Source organism: Centroberyx gerrardi, chromosome 1, assembly GCF_048128805.1.
Source record: "Centroberyx gerrardi isolate f3 chromosome 1, fCenGer3.hap1.cur.20231027, whole genome shotgun sequence".
Taxonomy (NCBI): domain Eukaryota; kingdom Metazoa; phylum Chordata; class Actinopteri; order Beryciformes; family Berycidae; genus Centroberyx; species Centroberyx gerrardi.
In genome coordinates, this window is record NC_135997.1 from 12,816,521 (window position 1) to 12,833,145 (window position 16,625).

The following is a 16,625-nucleotide window of genomic DNA, read 5'->3' on the forward strand; positions in this document are numbered from 1 at the left end:
TAGTCAAGATAACAAGTTCTCCAAAGACACCAAATGTGTCATTCTGAATTACAGGGAAATGTGTATAAAATGATGCACAAACATCTAGATGTTTTCCATTTGATGTAATGGTGCAGCCATAAAAACGTGGCGTCTTGTATTTGAATATTTCATTCAATATAAGCAGCTAGAGCTTCAAGAAAGAGTTGGAACGAGCAGATACAGAATATGGATGTGACATTGTTGTACAGTTAGGACATTTTTTTTTCTAACTTTGAAGCTGTTTAAGGGGAAACTTAAGGGTAAAGTCAGGTAAAGTCAGGGTACAAGGGGTTAAAGCTGTATCTTAATTAAATGGAATAAAAAAATAAAATACAGCAGAGACCATTCCAGTATTCCAATTCCAAACAGTCATTTATTAAATCATAATTTTAGTGAACAGAGAAAAGAATAATGAATTTCCTTTTTTTTTTTGTAACGAGAAGACACTATATTGTGTCTGTTCAAGTTTAGCATGAAAGATTCCTCAAACAGTCCAACATAGAAAAGAATAGAAATAAAACAGTGAGCAGATCACAGTTCAGTAGTGTTACTCTCTACTAGGCCTTTCCCTAAAACAGATTCTTCTTCCCGCTCTCTCATTTACTTATTGATGTACTGTGTCTATCGACCGGTGGGAAAGCTTTTAGATGCACCATTTGCTTTCCAGAGATTGCTGAGTCATGTCATTCATGATAAGGCCACCATCCATTTGTCATGCAGGTAAGGTTGGGTGGGGTGAGGGAGCAGCAATGTATTTTCCTACATGACAACAAAATCCTTACACTCCCATTTCTCCATAGATTATCCAAACTTCCAGTCCAGACAGTATGTTTTCCTCCAATACATACATTTACATAATTAAACAGGTCATTTTAAAATTATTTGTTTTTTTTGGGGAAAGCAAATTAACTAATCTAACTTAATCAAGTGAGGTTATATGCAGGTCACATGTATAATACGTGGTCCTACTGCAGATTGGCAAGGCCTCTGATTAGAAACGAAAGGCGAAAGCAGTGATGCGCACACTGTAAATAATACATGCACATGTGATCACACTTTAGCATTACACAGTGTATGGATAAAATAAACTTATTACATTTGGGGGCAATATTTACATCAAATCAATCAAATTAGGTTATTGTGTGATCACCATTAAGACTATTTTCTGTCTGCAGCCATGTCTTGCATTCAAATTTAATGATTTAGATCAAAAATACAGAAAGTGCAAGTATTTGGTAAAACTGACATTCAAAAGGGCACGGAAACTTTATTGGGAGATATGATGTATATAAAACAAACAGATTATTCAATAATTGAACACCTTCCTACTACCAAAATCTTCTTTCTGTACAATTAAAACGATCATTCCTGTAAATAGGTCTCTCAATATCATTGTCTATGTATCTTAATATATTACACAGTTCCATACACCGTTTTCTCAGTTTATATTTGTGCCCCTCCACCCCTGTAACAGATGAACAGATATGTCATACAACAGGTTTGACATGCGTCACCATGAGCTTTTCCAGGAGGGCTCCATATATCTTAAACATAATATTAGGCCATAAAGGAGGTGAATATTTTACATGTGCCGCTGGGGTTTATGACAGTGCTATACAGTCTGATACTCCTTGGAGTTTGACAACTTCAGTGAGTAAGGGAGTGTTTCAAAATGTCCTTTCTACAGTTACAAAGCTGCAGGACTGTGTAAGAGACTGAATATATGGCTTCTCCGCACCTAAATTATCTGGACTTCTTGCCACTTGCTGTGGTACCTTGCTGTAGCAAACTGTGGGTATTTGAGCCTCGCCTCGGAAACAATCTGGAGAATAAAACAGTGTGAATGCCAACTTCCCAACAAAACTGGTAAAGGCAGTCAGGCTGGTTTGACTGGTTTGGGGCACTATTCAGTGACATACCGCTAAACACCAGAGCAATACAACAGGTGCCAAAGTAGAATCACGCCATATACATCTTCATCTTATCCCAAACCCTAGAAAAAGTAAATAAAATCTGTTATACGTTTGGTTAGATATAAGACCCAGACAGTATATCACACAGACAAATGGGAAAAGTTCAAAGCAGAGTGGACTTAGTCACAGAGACCTCTATACATCCAAAGTGTTTGTAGAAAGGACTCCTGATCGAACACTCGATTGTATGTAAGAATATGTATGATGCGCAGTAAAAAATGTAGTGCCCACTGGTACTGTCAACAGAACCGTGATTTCTAAAGATTACATAGTTGAGTGAGCAGCAACCACACCCTAAGTGAGCTAGTCACATTTGTCTGAATGAGGCAAGGTTAAGTTTAGCATCTATTTAAGATTACGTCACTGTGGAAGGGGGAGCGAACAATCCATATCTGATTCAGAGCCTTTAGCATTTTCCATTTCCTGGTCTGGGCAGCGGCGGTGACGACACAGGGTCCTGTGTGTGTGTGTGTGTGTGTGTGTGTGTAGACCGGGACTGTTGTGATTAGGTCTTCTTCTTCAGCTCCTCAAACCGCCGCGACAAGTCGTCGAAGTCGATGTCATCTGAGGTGGTAGTGTGCCCGCCGAAGGAGGATGTGGGGAGTGTGTCAGGAACAGAGGGGAGCTCCGGGAGAGCGTTGTTGTCGTAGAACTGAGATGAAGGGCCAGGGGCTGGAGAGCAACACACGACATTCAACATGATATACTCAACTATATATCTAACCCAAATAGCAGCTTAAAATGGTAGCAAGGGTAAAAGAGCATTCAATATGCCAAAGACAGAAAAAAACAGCATTCCTCACTGCTAATTACAGGTAGTGAGGAATGAAAGGTGTGTGTGTGGTCTGACAAAAATACACACAGCGCACAATGCCAAATCAGGCAGTACAACCACTGAATAGACAGACAGATTAAATAACACAAACACTGGACTCTTCTCAATTTACATGGAAAACTCAAAGTATAAGGATTATAATATGCAATTGTTGGTGACTGGCAGAACTCACCTACTGCCTGGGAAGGAACAGAAGGTTTGACAGATAGGTCATCAATCTGAAAAATAGATCAAGTGTGTTTGGGGTCATCTCATCCTCACATAAATATGAAATACTATTAAAGATATTAGTATTGAGAGAGACAGAATCATTCAGTTCAATGATGTAGCAGTAACCAATAAGTGATTAGGGTAATGGGAAAAGCCACTGCATTTCTGAGAAAACCATCACCTTCAAGGTTAATTTACACCTCAAGTTTGCTTGCCACAAAAATGGATTAAGCTAAACTATAAGCTCTTGCTATACCTTCTGTGGGACATAATTCCTCCTCTGACTATATAAATGCATACACTCTGGTCTGTTCAATATAAACCCACTCGGAGCATTTGGTTAGTGGTTATTAGCAGTTCATACAAACTACGGCCGTGCATTTAAAGCAGAATCTAAGCACACTAACTCCCTGACTCCATAAAATAGCGTCGAATTGCAGAGGAAAGGCGAGGCTGCAAGCAAGCTAAAATGAACTGCTCTTCCCTGAGTGGTGCCCTGCCCTGCCCCGCCCGTCTGTCCAGCTGTCTGTGGGGCAGGAACAGGTGGGGGCATGGGGTTGAAGGTTTCAGTCACTTACAGACTCATATGTTGGGGGGCAACTGGGCAGCTGAGGGGGCTGCCCTCCTCCCATGCCGGGCTGGAAGTTGTTCATGCTGTTGTAGGTCCCAACGGGGGCACTAAAGGGTTCCTGGAGAAAAAACAATGGTCAGGTACAAGTCTGAGCCAAGCAGTTGACTATTGTCTATTTATAACTCAAGCTATCCCGAACAGGAATAAGTAGAATTGTGATTGTTTTCTGGCAATAAATCACATCAAGATCAGAATGAGCAGCGTCTGTAAAAATGCCTTACTCCTCCTTTGGGAGGTGGATAGTTGAATGCTGATGGCATAGGCATGGGCATGGGCATGGGCATGGGCATAGGCATGGCACCAATAGGAGCAGTGAAACCTCCTCCACCACCTCCTCCTCCTCCTCCACCCTTCTTATTGTCAATGTCCACATCAATCAGGTCTGCCTCCTCGCCAGGAGACACCTCGGGCTGTCAGGGGATGGGGGGGAAACAGAACAAATGTACAGTCAGTGGAGGCCCTTAGTTATGACTGCTGACATGTATGAGACGAATGGAAGGTAGGAAAGCAATGGATAAATATACATTATTCATGGATTCATCCTTTTTTATCGAGCGAGAGATGTGAACCAGTGATATCTGATTCTGTAATACTCACCCGGACCATGGCGTCAGGCTCATATGGCACGTTATAGTTCTTGGCTATCTCTATCAGGTAGCGCTCCACCAAGATCTTGGGAGGGGCCTCCACGCTCAATTTGTGCATCAGCTAAACAATACAGATCAGACACGCGGTTAGGTGCAGATAGGAAGCCTCCAGACTAGATATTCATACATTCATGAACACACTCAGAGACAGGCAGTGGGAAAAAATGCCTACCCTGTCATTAACAGTGCCAATCTGGTTTGTCCTGCACAGCTTGCCATACTCCTTACTGTATTTTGCGCACAGCTGGTCAGACACCTGAAAGAAAAGTGAGTGGAGATGAAGTTGTCAAGACGCTGCCAACCCCCCGATGGCTTTGACATTATAGTGAATCAAGACAGGTTTCAAAAGCTGGACGGGATTTGTTCAGTATTGTCCGCCACAATACACTGTGTAAGAGTACTTACTATTTTGAGTTCTGACACTTCAGCCTGGAGACGAGGAGCTGCCCAGATGAGGGTGGACACTGCCTCCTGTAAGCCTGGATCCAGCTCCCTGATTGGAGACAGAGAAAGGAGTTAAGGGGGAGAAAGAGAACAGGGTTAAGGAAGAGGAGGGCAGTGACAGCCAGACACAAAGTGAATGACAAAGATGAAAAGGAAAGTGAATGTGTATACCCAGTGTCCCTCATAGTTTTATCATATAGATTTGTGTGTGTGTGCTGTGCATCGGTACTTTTAATAAATTGTGATCAGTGCATCTTGGCTGGCCAAATCACTCACTTCATAGACTGAATGAGGCCAAAGCGTGCAAGCAGTAGGTCGCAGTAAAGCTCCAGGATCTCCATGGCTTCCACCAGGTAGTCCTCTCTGATGATGTGCTCCACACGGATCCGCGCCCGCTCATCCTTCCCCGACGACAGGTAATCAGCTATCTCCTTCCTTGCTTTCTGGGCAAGCTCAGCTACATATTAAAGTGGGGGATGGGAGTGGGAAAAGGTAAACTGTCATTGCAGGGAGGAACAGACAAAAAGGAAACCCACTGGTCTTTACATTGCAAGTAAGCGGCCAATTTGATTAGAGAGTCTAGAAATCAATCATGAGAGAGTACAACAGTTTTTCCATTAGTGCATGACTCACTTTTCTTTTTCTCCATGAGTTTGAGTCGGTTGATGACCAGCCTGAGGTTGACTCTGAGCCTCTCTGCTTTGAAACCTCCTCCCAACATGATGGTCCGCTCTCTGTGGACAGGAGGAGAGCAAATCCTGCGTGAGATGAGCACAGTCCAGAAGAAACCATACGACCGAAACCCACTGCGTTGTAAAATTACATATGGCTGGGCAACTTCTCCCTGTCCCACCTCTGCTCAAGTGAGTCACGTAATCATGTGAGCATGACTACACCAATCCATCGCCACAGATGGCGGAGAATGACTCCAACCAAACAAACATTCACACACACACTCACACCATGAAGTTAGCTTGCTAACATGAACTACGGAAACGTCAACCAGCTGGTAGCCGCTGACGACGGCTAACGACGTCAACGAACCTCTTCTTGAATACGAATAACGTTGCTATCCCCAAATCTATTTTTCCTCTTCAGCTTATTTACTTGATCATAGCCTTACCGATACGTACCGGAAAAATTCAGTCTGCGGCGCTACCCTAACTAGCTAGCCTTTGTTAGCAATCTTCTTGTGCCGACGTTAGCTAACGTTACCTAGCTCACAAACAGCTGAACAATAGCTAACTAAACAAATTGACAAACGTGCTCAAGTAGTTTTGACAAGAGTTAAGTTCAACACGGTTAGCAGTTCATGAACATCCGACAAGTGACAGTACCTGTAATTACCAGTCCGAGTAAACACCAACTTATTTGGGTTGCTGCCTGCGTTTCTCTTGGTTCACTTCCGTGATGATGATCATTCGTGACGTCATGGGGACTTTTTTGGTGGGCGGTTACCTTTCCACTCCGTATCTTTGGCCTGACCGGTATCAGTTTATTATTGATATACAGTGAGATTGGGTGTTGTCTAACAACCATTCTCTTAATAAGGTGAAAGAGGTTTCCTTTAAAATCATACGTGCATACTATCCTGCCAACCGCTACTTCTCGGGACGGGCTGAATAGAGCCATTACTGTAAGCGGTTCCTTTTGTAATGTCCACACACATACAGTAGTGCATTTATTTTGGGATTGCTTACATGCTCAGAAAGTTTCTCAAGACATTTGTAGCTTCATTATTGACCATATCTGTCATAACTATGTCCTGTGGTGGGTTTTTTCGAGGAGAATGGAAGCAAGGAGTAACAAATGTATTCCATTAATGGCTACATTTCATAATTATAAATGTTACTGACAAGTTTGTGGATTTGATGCATTTCCTTTAGGTTTTTTGTAATCATGTTATACACCCCTAACTACTAGAGTGCTTTGTATGCATTCTATACATACTTGTGTTTTTGTATTTTTTTCCATTCCTAATAAATGAAAATAAGATACCACCACTAGAGGGCGATGTTGGATATTAACAATTGTGGGTCTTCAGCAGAAAGGTACATTCACTTTCCCTCTCTCCTTTCTGAGATGCCTTCATGACAACAAACATTTATTATAACAGATTAAAAAGCCCCTAATCATAACATTAAGAACATTAATTCAAACAAATCTGGGCACTTAAGTTTATTTAGATGGAAATGACAACATTTACAAGGACTTGCTGGTAAATATATTGCAGCTTTCTCATAAAAAAATGAATCTGTACAATAAAATGTCAATCTACCATGATAACACATCATAATTATAACTTGAGTTTGCTGGCAGAAAGTTCTTTGTGCTTTTTCTTCTTGGAGGACTGGTCCTTGGCACCTTTGATCTGACTTTTGACCTGGTCCTGCAGCTGAGAGAAGAAGGCTTGGGAGGACCGCAGAGCCTTGTCCTTTCCCTCGTCCTGAAACAGAGGAGTGCAATGTTACTTCATATCATCTTCATTATGTAAATAAAAAGTCTCTATTGTGGGATTTGGTCCATTTTGGCTGTTGGGAGCATAGTCAGTCACAGTCATTAATTATGACACTCCAATTTCCTCCTAAACATGTCCATGATTTTTTTTCCTTGAAGACAGAGATTTATGAACTGGGCCACAATTTCAAATAGTAAAATACTGGTGATATGAACATTTTGAATTGGCCCAACAAGCCATATATGACCCAGCTGTGGAAAAGTGCCACATAATATAATCATCCAGATCTGAGAAACAACATGATCAACACAGAGAAACAACAATACCGACCTTGATTATCGTAGCTTTGCCTCCTTTTGTGAGTTTCTTCAGGTTTTCTGCCATTTCAGCCTTTGATAGCTTTTTGTTCTCTCCAGCTCTACTGGCCTCTTTAAGTTTCTGTCTCTTCTCTTTCTCCTTGATCTTGAGGCGCTTCACCGTCTTCTTCTTGCGTCTCTCACGTTTCTTGTCTGTTGACGTCTTCTCAGAATTACCCAGCACATCCCCTGCTTTGTTCTTCTCCTTTGGTTAGAGGAGAATAGTATCAGACACGACACTTCACATGCAGCCAGATCAAATCAGTGGTTGAATATGATGAAAGACAAACCTTGATTTCCTCTGGTGCTAGCAGGGTACCATCGCTAGCGCTGACTGGAGCGACCTCCTCCATGGTAACGGAAGGCAAGTTAGACACCACTTTCACCTCAGGGACGGGCTGTGGACAGAGAGGAGGCGCAGCATGAGTTTAGCCTTTCAGTAAGTGCAGTGGCTTGCCACCGTTTTTAGAAAGTCATTTTCCATGATTTGTTCAGGACATTATCAAAATTCTCAAGGATAGCTTCAATGTCAAAAGTTTCAACATTTCTATTTCCATGAAACTGTGCCGTTTAAGGAAAAAATGTTCCAGTGTTACAAAGTTATGCGTCTCAAAGCTTTGGAATGCAATTTCTAGCCACAGATCAAATTGGGGAAATCATTTACAGGAGGTAGATCCAGCATAATGCTCCAACAAGATGAGATTTTTTGAGAAATAACTATATTTCTGGTGACGTCTGAGACAGGGACATATAACCTTCAGTTTTTCACAGAATTGTTCAAAAGGACATTTTTTCTAGATATTTTACTCATATTCTAATGTGTCTTCTGTGACTGGAAACTAGTTTTTGAATTTCAAGGTTTTCCAGGAATCATGGGAACCATCTACTTTTTCTCTCAGTGTGAAGGCCTATGTATTCTCTACAGAGAAAATCTGCTTATATACTAAGTAATAATTACACTGCTACTCTTCCACCACTTTTAGTCAACGTTGTCCGACAAAACTTACTGGTCTAGGTGTGAAGTGGAAGTTGGAGAGAGCATCCAACTTTAGGAATAGTGTGTCCATAAGCTTTTGAATTTCTACATGGGATGGGTTCTCTTCTTCCTCCGTCTTTTGCTGAAATTAAAAAGGAAACAATGGACACTTGATAAGACAGGCAAAAAAAAATCTGGCGGGTGTGTGACTGCACACACAGTACAGTCTAGCTCAGTTTGTTAGCTCACTTTGTGTTGTTTGATTCAGCAGTGGAAAACACTGTATGAAAACAGAATGAAAGACAAACCTGTGCCTGCTTGAGGTACTCCTGCTCATAGACTTCTGCCAGACTCAGCTTGCTCTTCTCATGGTCCAAAGTTAGTCTCTTTTTGTACTCAAACACCTCCTCCTTGGGTTTCTCCTTACGCACCACATCATCAAACACCTTACAAAAACACACATAAAAGTCCTTGGGTTAAAATAAGTCACTAAATGTATTCAGTGTTTCCCATATTCGACTACTCTATATCAGTTTGTGCTGGCACCAAAACTCATGTATCTTTGATATGCTGACCTGGTCTTTTATTCTCTGTTTGATGATGTCCTCAAGCTGTAGTGTGGTTTCCTCTGTGATAGCAGGAGCTAACGGAGCACAGAAAAAGCTTCATCAGTGTATACACGACACAGTTCTGAATATTGGTATATATCTAATAGGACATCCGCCGATTCCCACACCACACACACACACACAATACGGCCACTCACCCATCCTGGAGGTCTGCTCGAACTCCACATTTTCTTCAAGCATGCTGTTTTCTGGACGCGCCTGAGCAGAGACCTCTCCAGACAGCTGCCAGGGTTTCTCCGCTAGTGCCGCTTTCTCCAAATCCTGGATCTTCTCTGACATCTGGAAGTTGGAATAGCAACAAGCAATGTAAATAACTGCTATTATTTCATAGGTTTGCTGGTTTATGCAGATCCAGCAGCACCCTTATTCTGCTTCTCTCAAGGTGCATTCAGTAACGGTCAACACTTGGTATAACACTCGGCCACCAAACATTACTGTTGCACCACGAGAAACAAGAAAAATGTAAAACCCGGTTACCTTGTCTTGCCGTTTTTCAAATGACGACTTGGATTCAGACTTTGCTGATCTTGGGGTCTTCCCTCCAAAAATGTCCTCGATGTCCTCTCCTTCGCTGTCGTCGTCCCCAGAAAGGTTAAAGGTCACTTTTTTCAGAGCCTCCTTGGACTGGCTCCTCCCATTGTCCTTAAAAATGTCCCTGGTACAGCACAGATACAAATTTGCTGGAATCAACCTTAATTGTGCTTAACCCCCTGCAACCCAGCCACATCTCTCGCGCTCTCTCTCTCACACACACACACACACACAAATGAAATAGTTCATGTTATACATTAAATGATTTTTAAACCACTTACTCATTGTCCTCCTCCTCTTCCTCATCATCATCATCATCCTCCTCCTCCTCCTCATCAATTTCCTCTTCATCATCTTCCTGCATCCCATCCATATCGTCACCCTCATCATCTGATTGGTCATCTGCCTCAGCTGGTTCACCATCCACAGCATCAAAGAAGTCCTTGTACTTGAGATTCCTGGAGCTTTTTTCCTGTCAAAATAAACAGGAATCAACATATTTCCTATATGGTGCTGCTGTTGTTTATCAATAACATATGTACAACTCAAACAGTGATTTTACACCCTTTTGATAGTATGTTTCTCCTTCAGTTATCTGGTTCACAATCAAATTTTAAGAATATGGTGAGCTAGATTAGACAAAATGATAATGAGTGACACAATAGTTACTTACGGTGCTTTGTTTCTTTGGTTTTTTTGAAGAAAGTACTTTTTCTAGGTCAAAATCATCTTCCTCATCAGAGGGCAAGTCCTGAAAATAGTCTACATCATCTCCCCCCTGATCGTCCTTCCCTTCCCGCTTGTCCATATCATCGAGAAAGGTTTCCATCTCTGACAGCTTGAAGAACCTGTCATCAACCGCAGAGGGAACCCCCATAGTCTTGGAGCCTTTCCTTGCAATGTCTTTCTTCCGTTTCTCTTGTTTTTCCAAGGCGTCCACATCAAAATCTAAATCAGAGTCCTCATCTGAGTAATCCCCTGCCTGACCCTCAGCCATTTTCTTAGACTGCCTGTGTGGTTCCTCTTCTTCATCATCAACCATCTCCTCCTGATCATCATCATCCTCTCCTTCTTCTCCATCCTCATCTTCCACGTCCTCCTCCTCCTCAGCCAGTACGGTTAACACGTCATCTGACACAGCTTGACTGACTACATTCTCAAAGTGCCTCAGTACAGCAGTGTTCTGCAGCTCCAGCTCCTGCCAGATCTGCTCCTCATCAAAATTTTCCACCACCAGCTGAACCAGGGGGCTGCCTTTACAATCCGCAGGCTCCTGGGCCTTGTGGAGGTCGTACAGCGTCTTGGTGAGGGAGGTGAAGTCTGCTGCCACTCCATCTTGAAGACTGTAAAAGTGGGAACACACAATCAATATTATGAATCTTATATATTAATAGTAACATGTTTTTGTTTTTTTCCCCCCCAACAGACACCTGTGAGGTTCAGCTCAGGGTCAGCTGTCCCATTTACCTAATGTTGAGCTTAAGTCTTGGGTGTATAATGTTGTGAACTAAGAGTAAACCTAAGTGTACATATTGGATAGGTGAGTTGAGTCTTCTTCTGGAGTTATTGCGGTCGTAATTCCTCAAAACATCTGAGATAAGAGGCTTCCACTTTATAAACCCCAACAACATACTTTTACCAACCCCCCTTTCCACTGCTTACACCCAAGCAGGGTTTCTACATAGGTGCTCATTCAAGTAGCACAAGGAATAGTTACATCATAAATTTTGTGCTTTAATAAATACACACCCAAGCAACAGCTCTTTAATGTTACCAAGCTGAACGCTGAGGTTATCAAGCACCCAGGAGGTAGACTATGACAGCTAACTAACGTTACCCATTAAATTAAATACTGTGCTAACGCTACTACGTGCATGTGGACCAGCAGTTGTTGCAGTTAGCTAGCTAGCAGCTACAGCTAGCCAGCTTAGCCTTTTCGATAGACTCAAGCGTACAAATGAAGCGACGTTACTGCCACTTTTTCAACAGCACGAGTAAAACAGCTGGACTTGCCTTAGAAAGTTCTCTGGGTGCGATGTGTTGACATTTATTTTCTTCGCACAATCCTCCAGCACACTCCATACATCTCCGGTAGCCATCGTTTCCCCCGCATGGGTACGTATGTGTTGCAGGTAAATAGGCTCCCCAAGAAACTCTACTGCTGTTAGGTTCCGGGGGGAAATATGGCGTCCACCGTGCTGAAGGTTGCAGGTTGGTGTGTGTGTGTGTGTGTGTGTGTGTCAATAATAATCTAGCAAGCGACTAGTTTTCTGTCTCGTTTTTGTAATCTCTAATGTCTAGATAGTCTCTGATTTCTTTTAAAATCGTCAAATAGGACTACAGTGTTACTGAACAGAAGCGTAGTTACTTTCTTTGTTATCGCTAATATTTGTTACATCAGAGAGAGGGAGACTGAAGCATATGTGAATTTACTATACTGTAAAACCCCTTGGTTAACTTACTGTTTTCTTGTTGCAAATTTTGGTACAGGGCACACTCGAAACTACACATAAATAGCTGAAACTGCTTAGTTTTCTTGGTGCTCTGTTTGATCCAGTGAGAAATCAGCCTAGTCCCGTAGCCCTATAGGTTTACAGTTGTTTTCATTTTGACGTTTTTTTGCAGTTGGAAAATTGGTCTTATATTTCTTTATAATCAACATTAAAAATACCTTTACAAATCTTGAATTTAAATCAATGACACTTGACAACACCCTGTGATAAAGTATACAGAAATGTCACAGTCCTTTTGCAATAACCTTCATTGCCCTAGCAAATACCCAAGTCACAGGACTAATAGTTTCATCCTGGTCGCTACAGTTCATCTCACTATACTCTCAACTTTGTGTTCAGTTTCAGGTCTTTCCAGATGCACTCGTCACACTCTGCTGAGAGCACATTCAACCACAGCAGCCCTCCACCAGGGCGTCCCTGCTTCACTATGGAAGCTGGGGAGGCTGAACCACGTTGCCATTGCCGTCCCGGACATGGAGAAGGCCACGTCTCTCTACCGGGACGTGCTGGGGGCCACGGTTAGTGACAAGGTGCCCCTGCCCGAGCATGGGGTGTACACAGTGTTCGTGGAGCTGGGGAACACTAAACTGGAGCTGCTCCATCCTCTGGGGGAGAAAAGCCCGATCGCTGGCTTCCTGCAGAAGAATAAGGCTGGAGGGATGCACCATATTTGTATTGAGGTGAGACAGCTCTGGTAACATTGTGTTTAGCAGACTGTGGTAATATGCTTCCAGACCCAGACATACACTCAGTGGCCACTTCATTAAGTATACCTAGCTAGTACCGGGTAAGACGCCCTTTCGCCTTCAGAACAGCCTGAATTCTTCGATGCATGGATTCAACACGGTGCCAGAAATGTTCCACAGGGATCTTGATCTATGCTGACTTGATAGCATTGCACAATTCATGCAGATTTTTTGCCAACACATTTGGGCTATGATCATTCCATTCCACTTCATCCTAAAGTTGCTGTTTTGGGTTGAGATCTGGGGACTGGACAGACCATTGGAGTAGACGCACGCTTCATAACAAGGTGCATTATCCTGCTGAAAGTATCCATTTGAAAAAATAGACTGTGGCCATGAAGGGATGCAGGATGGATCCATGGATTCATGTTTATGCCAAATTTGGACTGTGTCATCAGCATGTCACAACAGAAACCAGGATTCATCAGACAGGCAATGTGTTCCCGCTCCTCAATCATCCAGTTTTGGTGATCATCATTTGTCCACTGTAGCTTCGTCTTCTTGTTCTTAGCCAACAGGAGTGGAACCTGGCTTGGTCCTCTGCTGCTGTAGCCCATCTGCTTCAAGATTAGACAAGCTGTGTGTTCTGAGATGCCCTTCTGCACATCACTGTTGTGCTGAGCTGTTATTTGCATACTTGTGGCTCACTTGTTAGCTTCAACAAGTCTTGCCATTCTCCTCTGACCTCTCTCATCAATAAGGCGTTTTTGCCCACAGGCCTGCAGCTGACAGGATTTGTTTTGTTTGTTGGTCCGTTTCTGGTTAACTCCTAGACATTGTAGTGTGTGTAAATCATAGGCGGCTGTTTCTGAGATGCTGGAGTTGGTGCGTCTCAGATCAATGATCATACCACGTTCAATCAAAGTTGCTTAAATTACACGTCTTGCCCATTCTTGCCTTGAGTCAAACAGTAACCTGAACCTTTCGACCCTGTCTGCGTGCTTTATACTCATGCATTATTAATTGGTGACTCATTGCGCTGAAGAGTTGTTTACATAAATGGAGAGTTGTATTTAATAAAGTGGCCACTGAGTGTACATTCCCTGCATTTCATATCATCATGTGCCATTAAAGAGTGTTTGATTTGTGAGGCTGCACATTTTATAGCGGACTAACAAACTGCCAGTACTATATTTGGAGTGTGTGTATAAGAATAACTAATGTTTGATGATTCACTGAGGTTATTAACATACTGAATTTGCTACCTGGTTGTAGGTTGACGACATCAACGCTGCGATAGTGGACCTGAAAGCGAGGAACATCAGGACTCTGTCTGCAGAGCCCCGAATAGGTGCTCATGGGAAACCGGTAATGTTTCTGCACCCTAAAGACTGTGACGGCGTGCTGGTTGAGCTGGAAGAAGCCTGAGCACCTGTTTTTCTGATGTTACTGGTGTTACTGGTTAAGAGTTGTTAATTTGTAAATTTCACAACCATTGTAGTAATCATCATAATTACAAATGTTGATTTTGCAATATTGTTCCTTATAGCACTTGATCTTTGCATTTCAGAAGTGTGCCTCCAAGCAAAGTTTTTGCTCCAATTCTGCCACTCTTTTTTTCCTTTTGCCGGTTTGTTGTGAATAAATTATAATATACCATTTACAACGTGTGCATTCCATCGTCTGTTTTCTGACCGAACGACAGTGTCTGTAAAACATAATACCACAGAATATTCAGACTTCTTCTATCTGAATTTGGGTTTGGAGTTTGAGACTTTTCTGTACCCTCGCTGGAAACATGCACATCTAGAACAGGATGGCTATACTGTATATGCTGCTGGAATTGAATTGCAATTCATTTTAAGTATATTTCCATCAAGTATGTCCCTCATGAAACGGCGGAGGTTGTTTAGAATGCAATTCCATTTTATAAGTGCATTTTACGTTCTATAAAAATGTAATGAACATCAACTGGGCAATATCATAAGAGAACACTGAATGGGAAGTTGGTCATGAATAAAATTTCCAGGTAACAAAGGAATGTTAAAACCTAAACAACTAAATGAGGGAAGAGCTTTTCTTATCCATGACGACTTACCCATGTTGTATCCCTGCCTTCCTCCCAATGCATGCTGGGATAGGCTCCAGCCCCCTGGAAAAAAATGAATAAATGCACTCTTCTTTATCAGTTTACTTTTGTAGCACAGGAAAAAATAAACCACCATGCACCTTTAAACAGAACTGAAGGAGCGACCAGATTGTATCACCCACTCACGTCAACAACCAAGGGTGACCTTCTCTCCTTGTCTCCTATTTTTGGGCTGCAGGCACAGCACCACACATTGTCCTGATTTGAAGTGTTTATACCTGGATAGTCCATTAACCATAAAACAGAAGTCCTAGTCCTATGTTTAAATCATGTTTTTATTAATTACTGTACACTTGTTTGATTTGCTCTTGTCAATGTATTTTTATTTTATGCTTTCTATAACCTGATTAGACAGAGCTAAAATTCAAACAGCTAAAGTGTAATGTTCATGTTGTTTCAGCATAATGAAAGGCAGCAGTACGCAGTCAAATAGTGTGTGTGTGTGTGTGTGTGCTTGCTTTATCTTCATTGTTGCAGGCTGCTGTTTTATCGCCTCAGTGCCTTGTTCTCCAGGCTGCTATGAATTTAACTGAACAAAAATAGCAATGTGGAACACCCTAATTGCAGTAATCAATCCATAGCCTTCAGCATTGTTCATAATAACATTAGTCAAGCTTACTATGCAATAGCGATTTAGCTATATGTGTTCACTGCAGTCTATTTCTGCAGTTTCGTAAGAGGAATAGTTTGTCAGGATGAGTGCTGTCTGAACACCGCATGGAAAAGTCCTGCAATTAATCTGGAATGATCTGCTTCTGGCATGCTGCAGTTTGTTCTGCTAGTGCTAGGAAACAGAGATCAATCAGCCCAAGAAAAAATATATATATACATGTTCAACCTTGTTTCATCTTTTCTCTTTGGCAAAGAATGTCCAAAAGGTTGGCGAAAGATGTACAATTTCATTATGCTATTAGGAGAACTTAATAGCAATTTACGGGTCTGTCTGTTGCTTGATTGATATTTTGAGGGGTTTTCTGCCACAAGTTGTGGTCAAACACAGCAGAGCATTTTGGGTGTGTTATAATGGGACCTTAGACAAATCTTCAAACAAGAGATGTAATTACTTGGCACCTCTTTACTCTCTTTGCATCCTTATTATCCTTACATCTGATGTTATATTGTCTGCTTTATGTGATTTAATGCAGAGTGGGCATTTTCAACCCAGAATTTCAGAGGACAGATGTAATTTCTTTTATTTTTTATTTTTTACATAATCTATGTTTGGTATTTGGTATGTTTAAGATGTAAGTATAGTAGTAAGTGTAGTAGGAACAGTATTGGCTTTATACCCACGGTGTCATTTTGAATATACATGCACCCCTTAATTTCACCATATGCACAGGTCACAATTCAGCTTTTATTACTGATGGAGAAAAGACTGAACATCACTGGGAGTCTTATCAATGAATGATGTTATTTTAGTGGGTTGTATTGAATTGTTCCAGTGATGTCTCAACAAAAGCGAATGCAAATGTTTTTGTAGAAATATTTTTGTAGAAGATACAGAATATAATTTAACACAGACACTATGAAACTGAAATGCAGCATTGTTGAATCTATTTTGTT

At 41.8% G+C, this 16,625-nt stretch overlaps 3 protein-coding genes across 4 annotated transcripts; 1 reads left to right on the forward strand and 2 right to left on the reverse strand.

Moving 5' to 3' along the window:
- Positions 1–366: 366 nt before the first annotated feature.
- On the reverse strand, positions 367–6,184 carry ist1 (IST1 factor associated with ESCRT-III). 2 transcript variants are annotated; one of them, XM_071905921.2, is made up of 10 exons: positions 6,099–6,184; positions 5,395–5,495; positions 5,038–5,218; positions 4,723–4,810; positions 4,490–4,573; positions 4,268–4,378; positions 3,892–4,080; positions 3,618–3,728; positions 3,002–3,047; positions 367–2,666 (listed from the first exon to the last, which is right to left on the reverse strand). In XM_071905921.2, exons 2-10 carry the CDS (start codon positions 5,480–5,482, stop codon positions 2,500–2,502), a joined length of 1,065 nt encoding a protein of 354 aa, XP_071762022.2. In that variant the 5' UTR covers positions 5,483–5,495; positions 6,099–6,184; the 3' UTR covers positions 367–2,499. The 2 variants fall into 2 exon arrangements, with proteins under 2 accessions (XP_071762022.2, XP_071762023.2); XM_071905922.2 differs by lacking the exon at positions 6,099–6,184 and adding an exon at positions 5,891–6,070 and having other exon boundaries at positions 5,395–5,493.
- A 747-nt stretch (positions 6,185–6,931) lies between these two features.
- mphosph10 (M-phase phosphoprotein 10 (U3 small nucleolar ribonucleoprotein)) lies at positions 6,932–11,855 on the reverse strand. The gene is made up of 11 exons (XM_071905908.2): positions 11,725–11,855; positions 10,385–11,054; positions 9,993–10,183; positions 9,658–9,835; positions 9,318–9,459; positions 9,127–9,194; positions 8,860–8,997; positions 8,583–8,693; positions 7,866–7,973; positions 7,550–7,780; positions 6,932–7,207 (listed from the first exon to the last, which is right to left on the reverse strand). Exons 1-11 carry the CDS (start codon positions 11,808–11,810, stop codon positions 7,058–7,060), a joined length of 2,073 nt encoding a protein of 690 aa, XP_071762009.2. The 5' UTR covers positions 11,811–11,855; the 3' UTR covers positions 6,932–7,057.
- Positions 11,825–14,562, forward strand: mcee (methylmalonyl CoA epimerase). Its single transcript, XM_071905912.2, has 3 exons — positions 11,825–11,922; positions 12,564–12,904; positions 14,186–14,562. The coding sequence occupies exons 1-3, from the start codon at positions 11,895–11,897 to the stop codon at positions 14,336–14,338; spliced, it is 522 nt and encodes a 173-aa protein (XP_071762013.1). The 5' UTR covers positions 11,825–11,894; the 3' UTR covers positions 14,339–14,562.
- Positions 14,563–16,625: the final 2,063 nt, after the last annotated feature.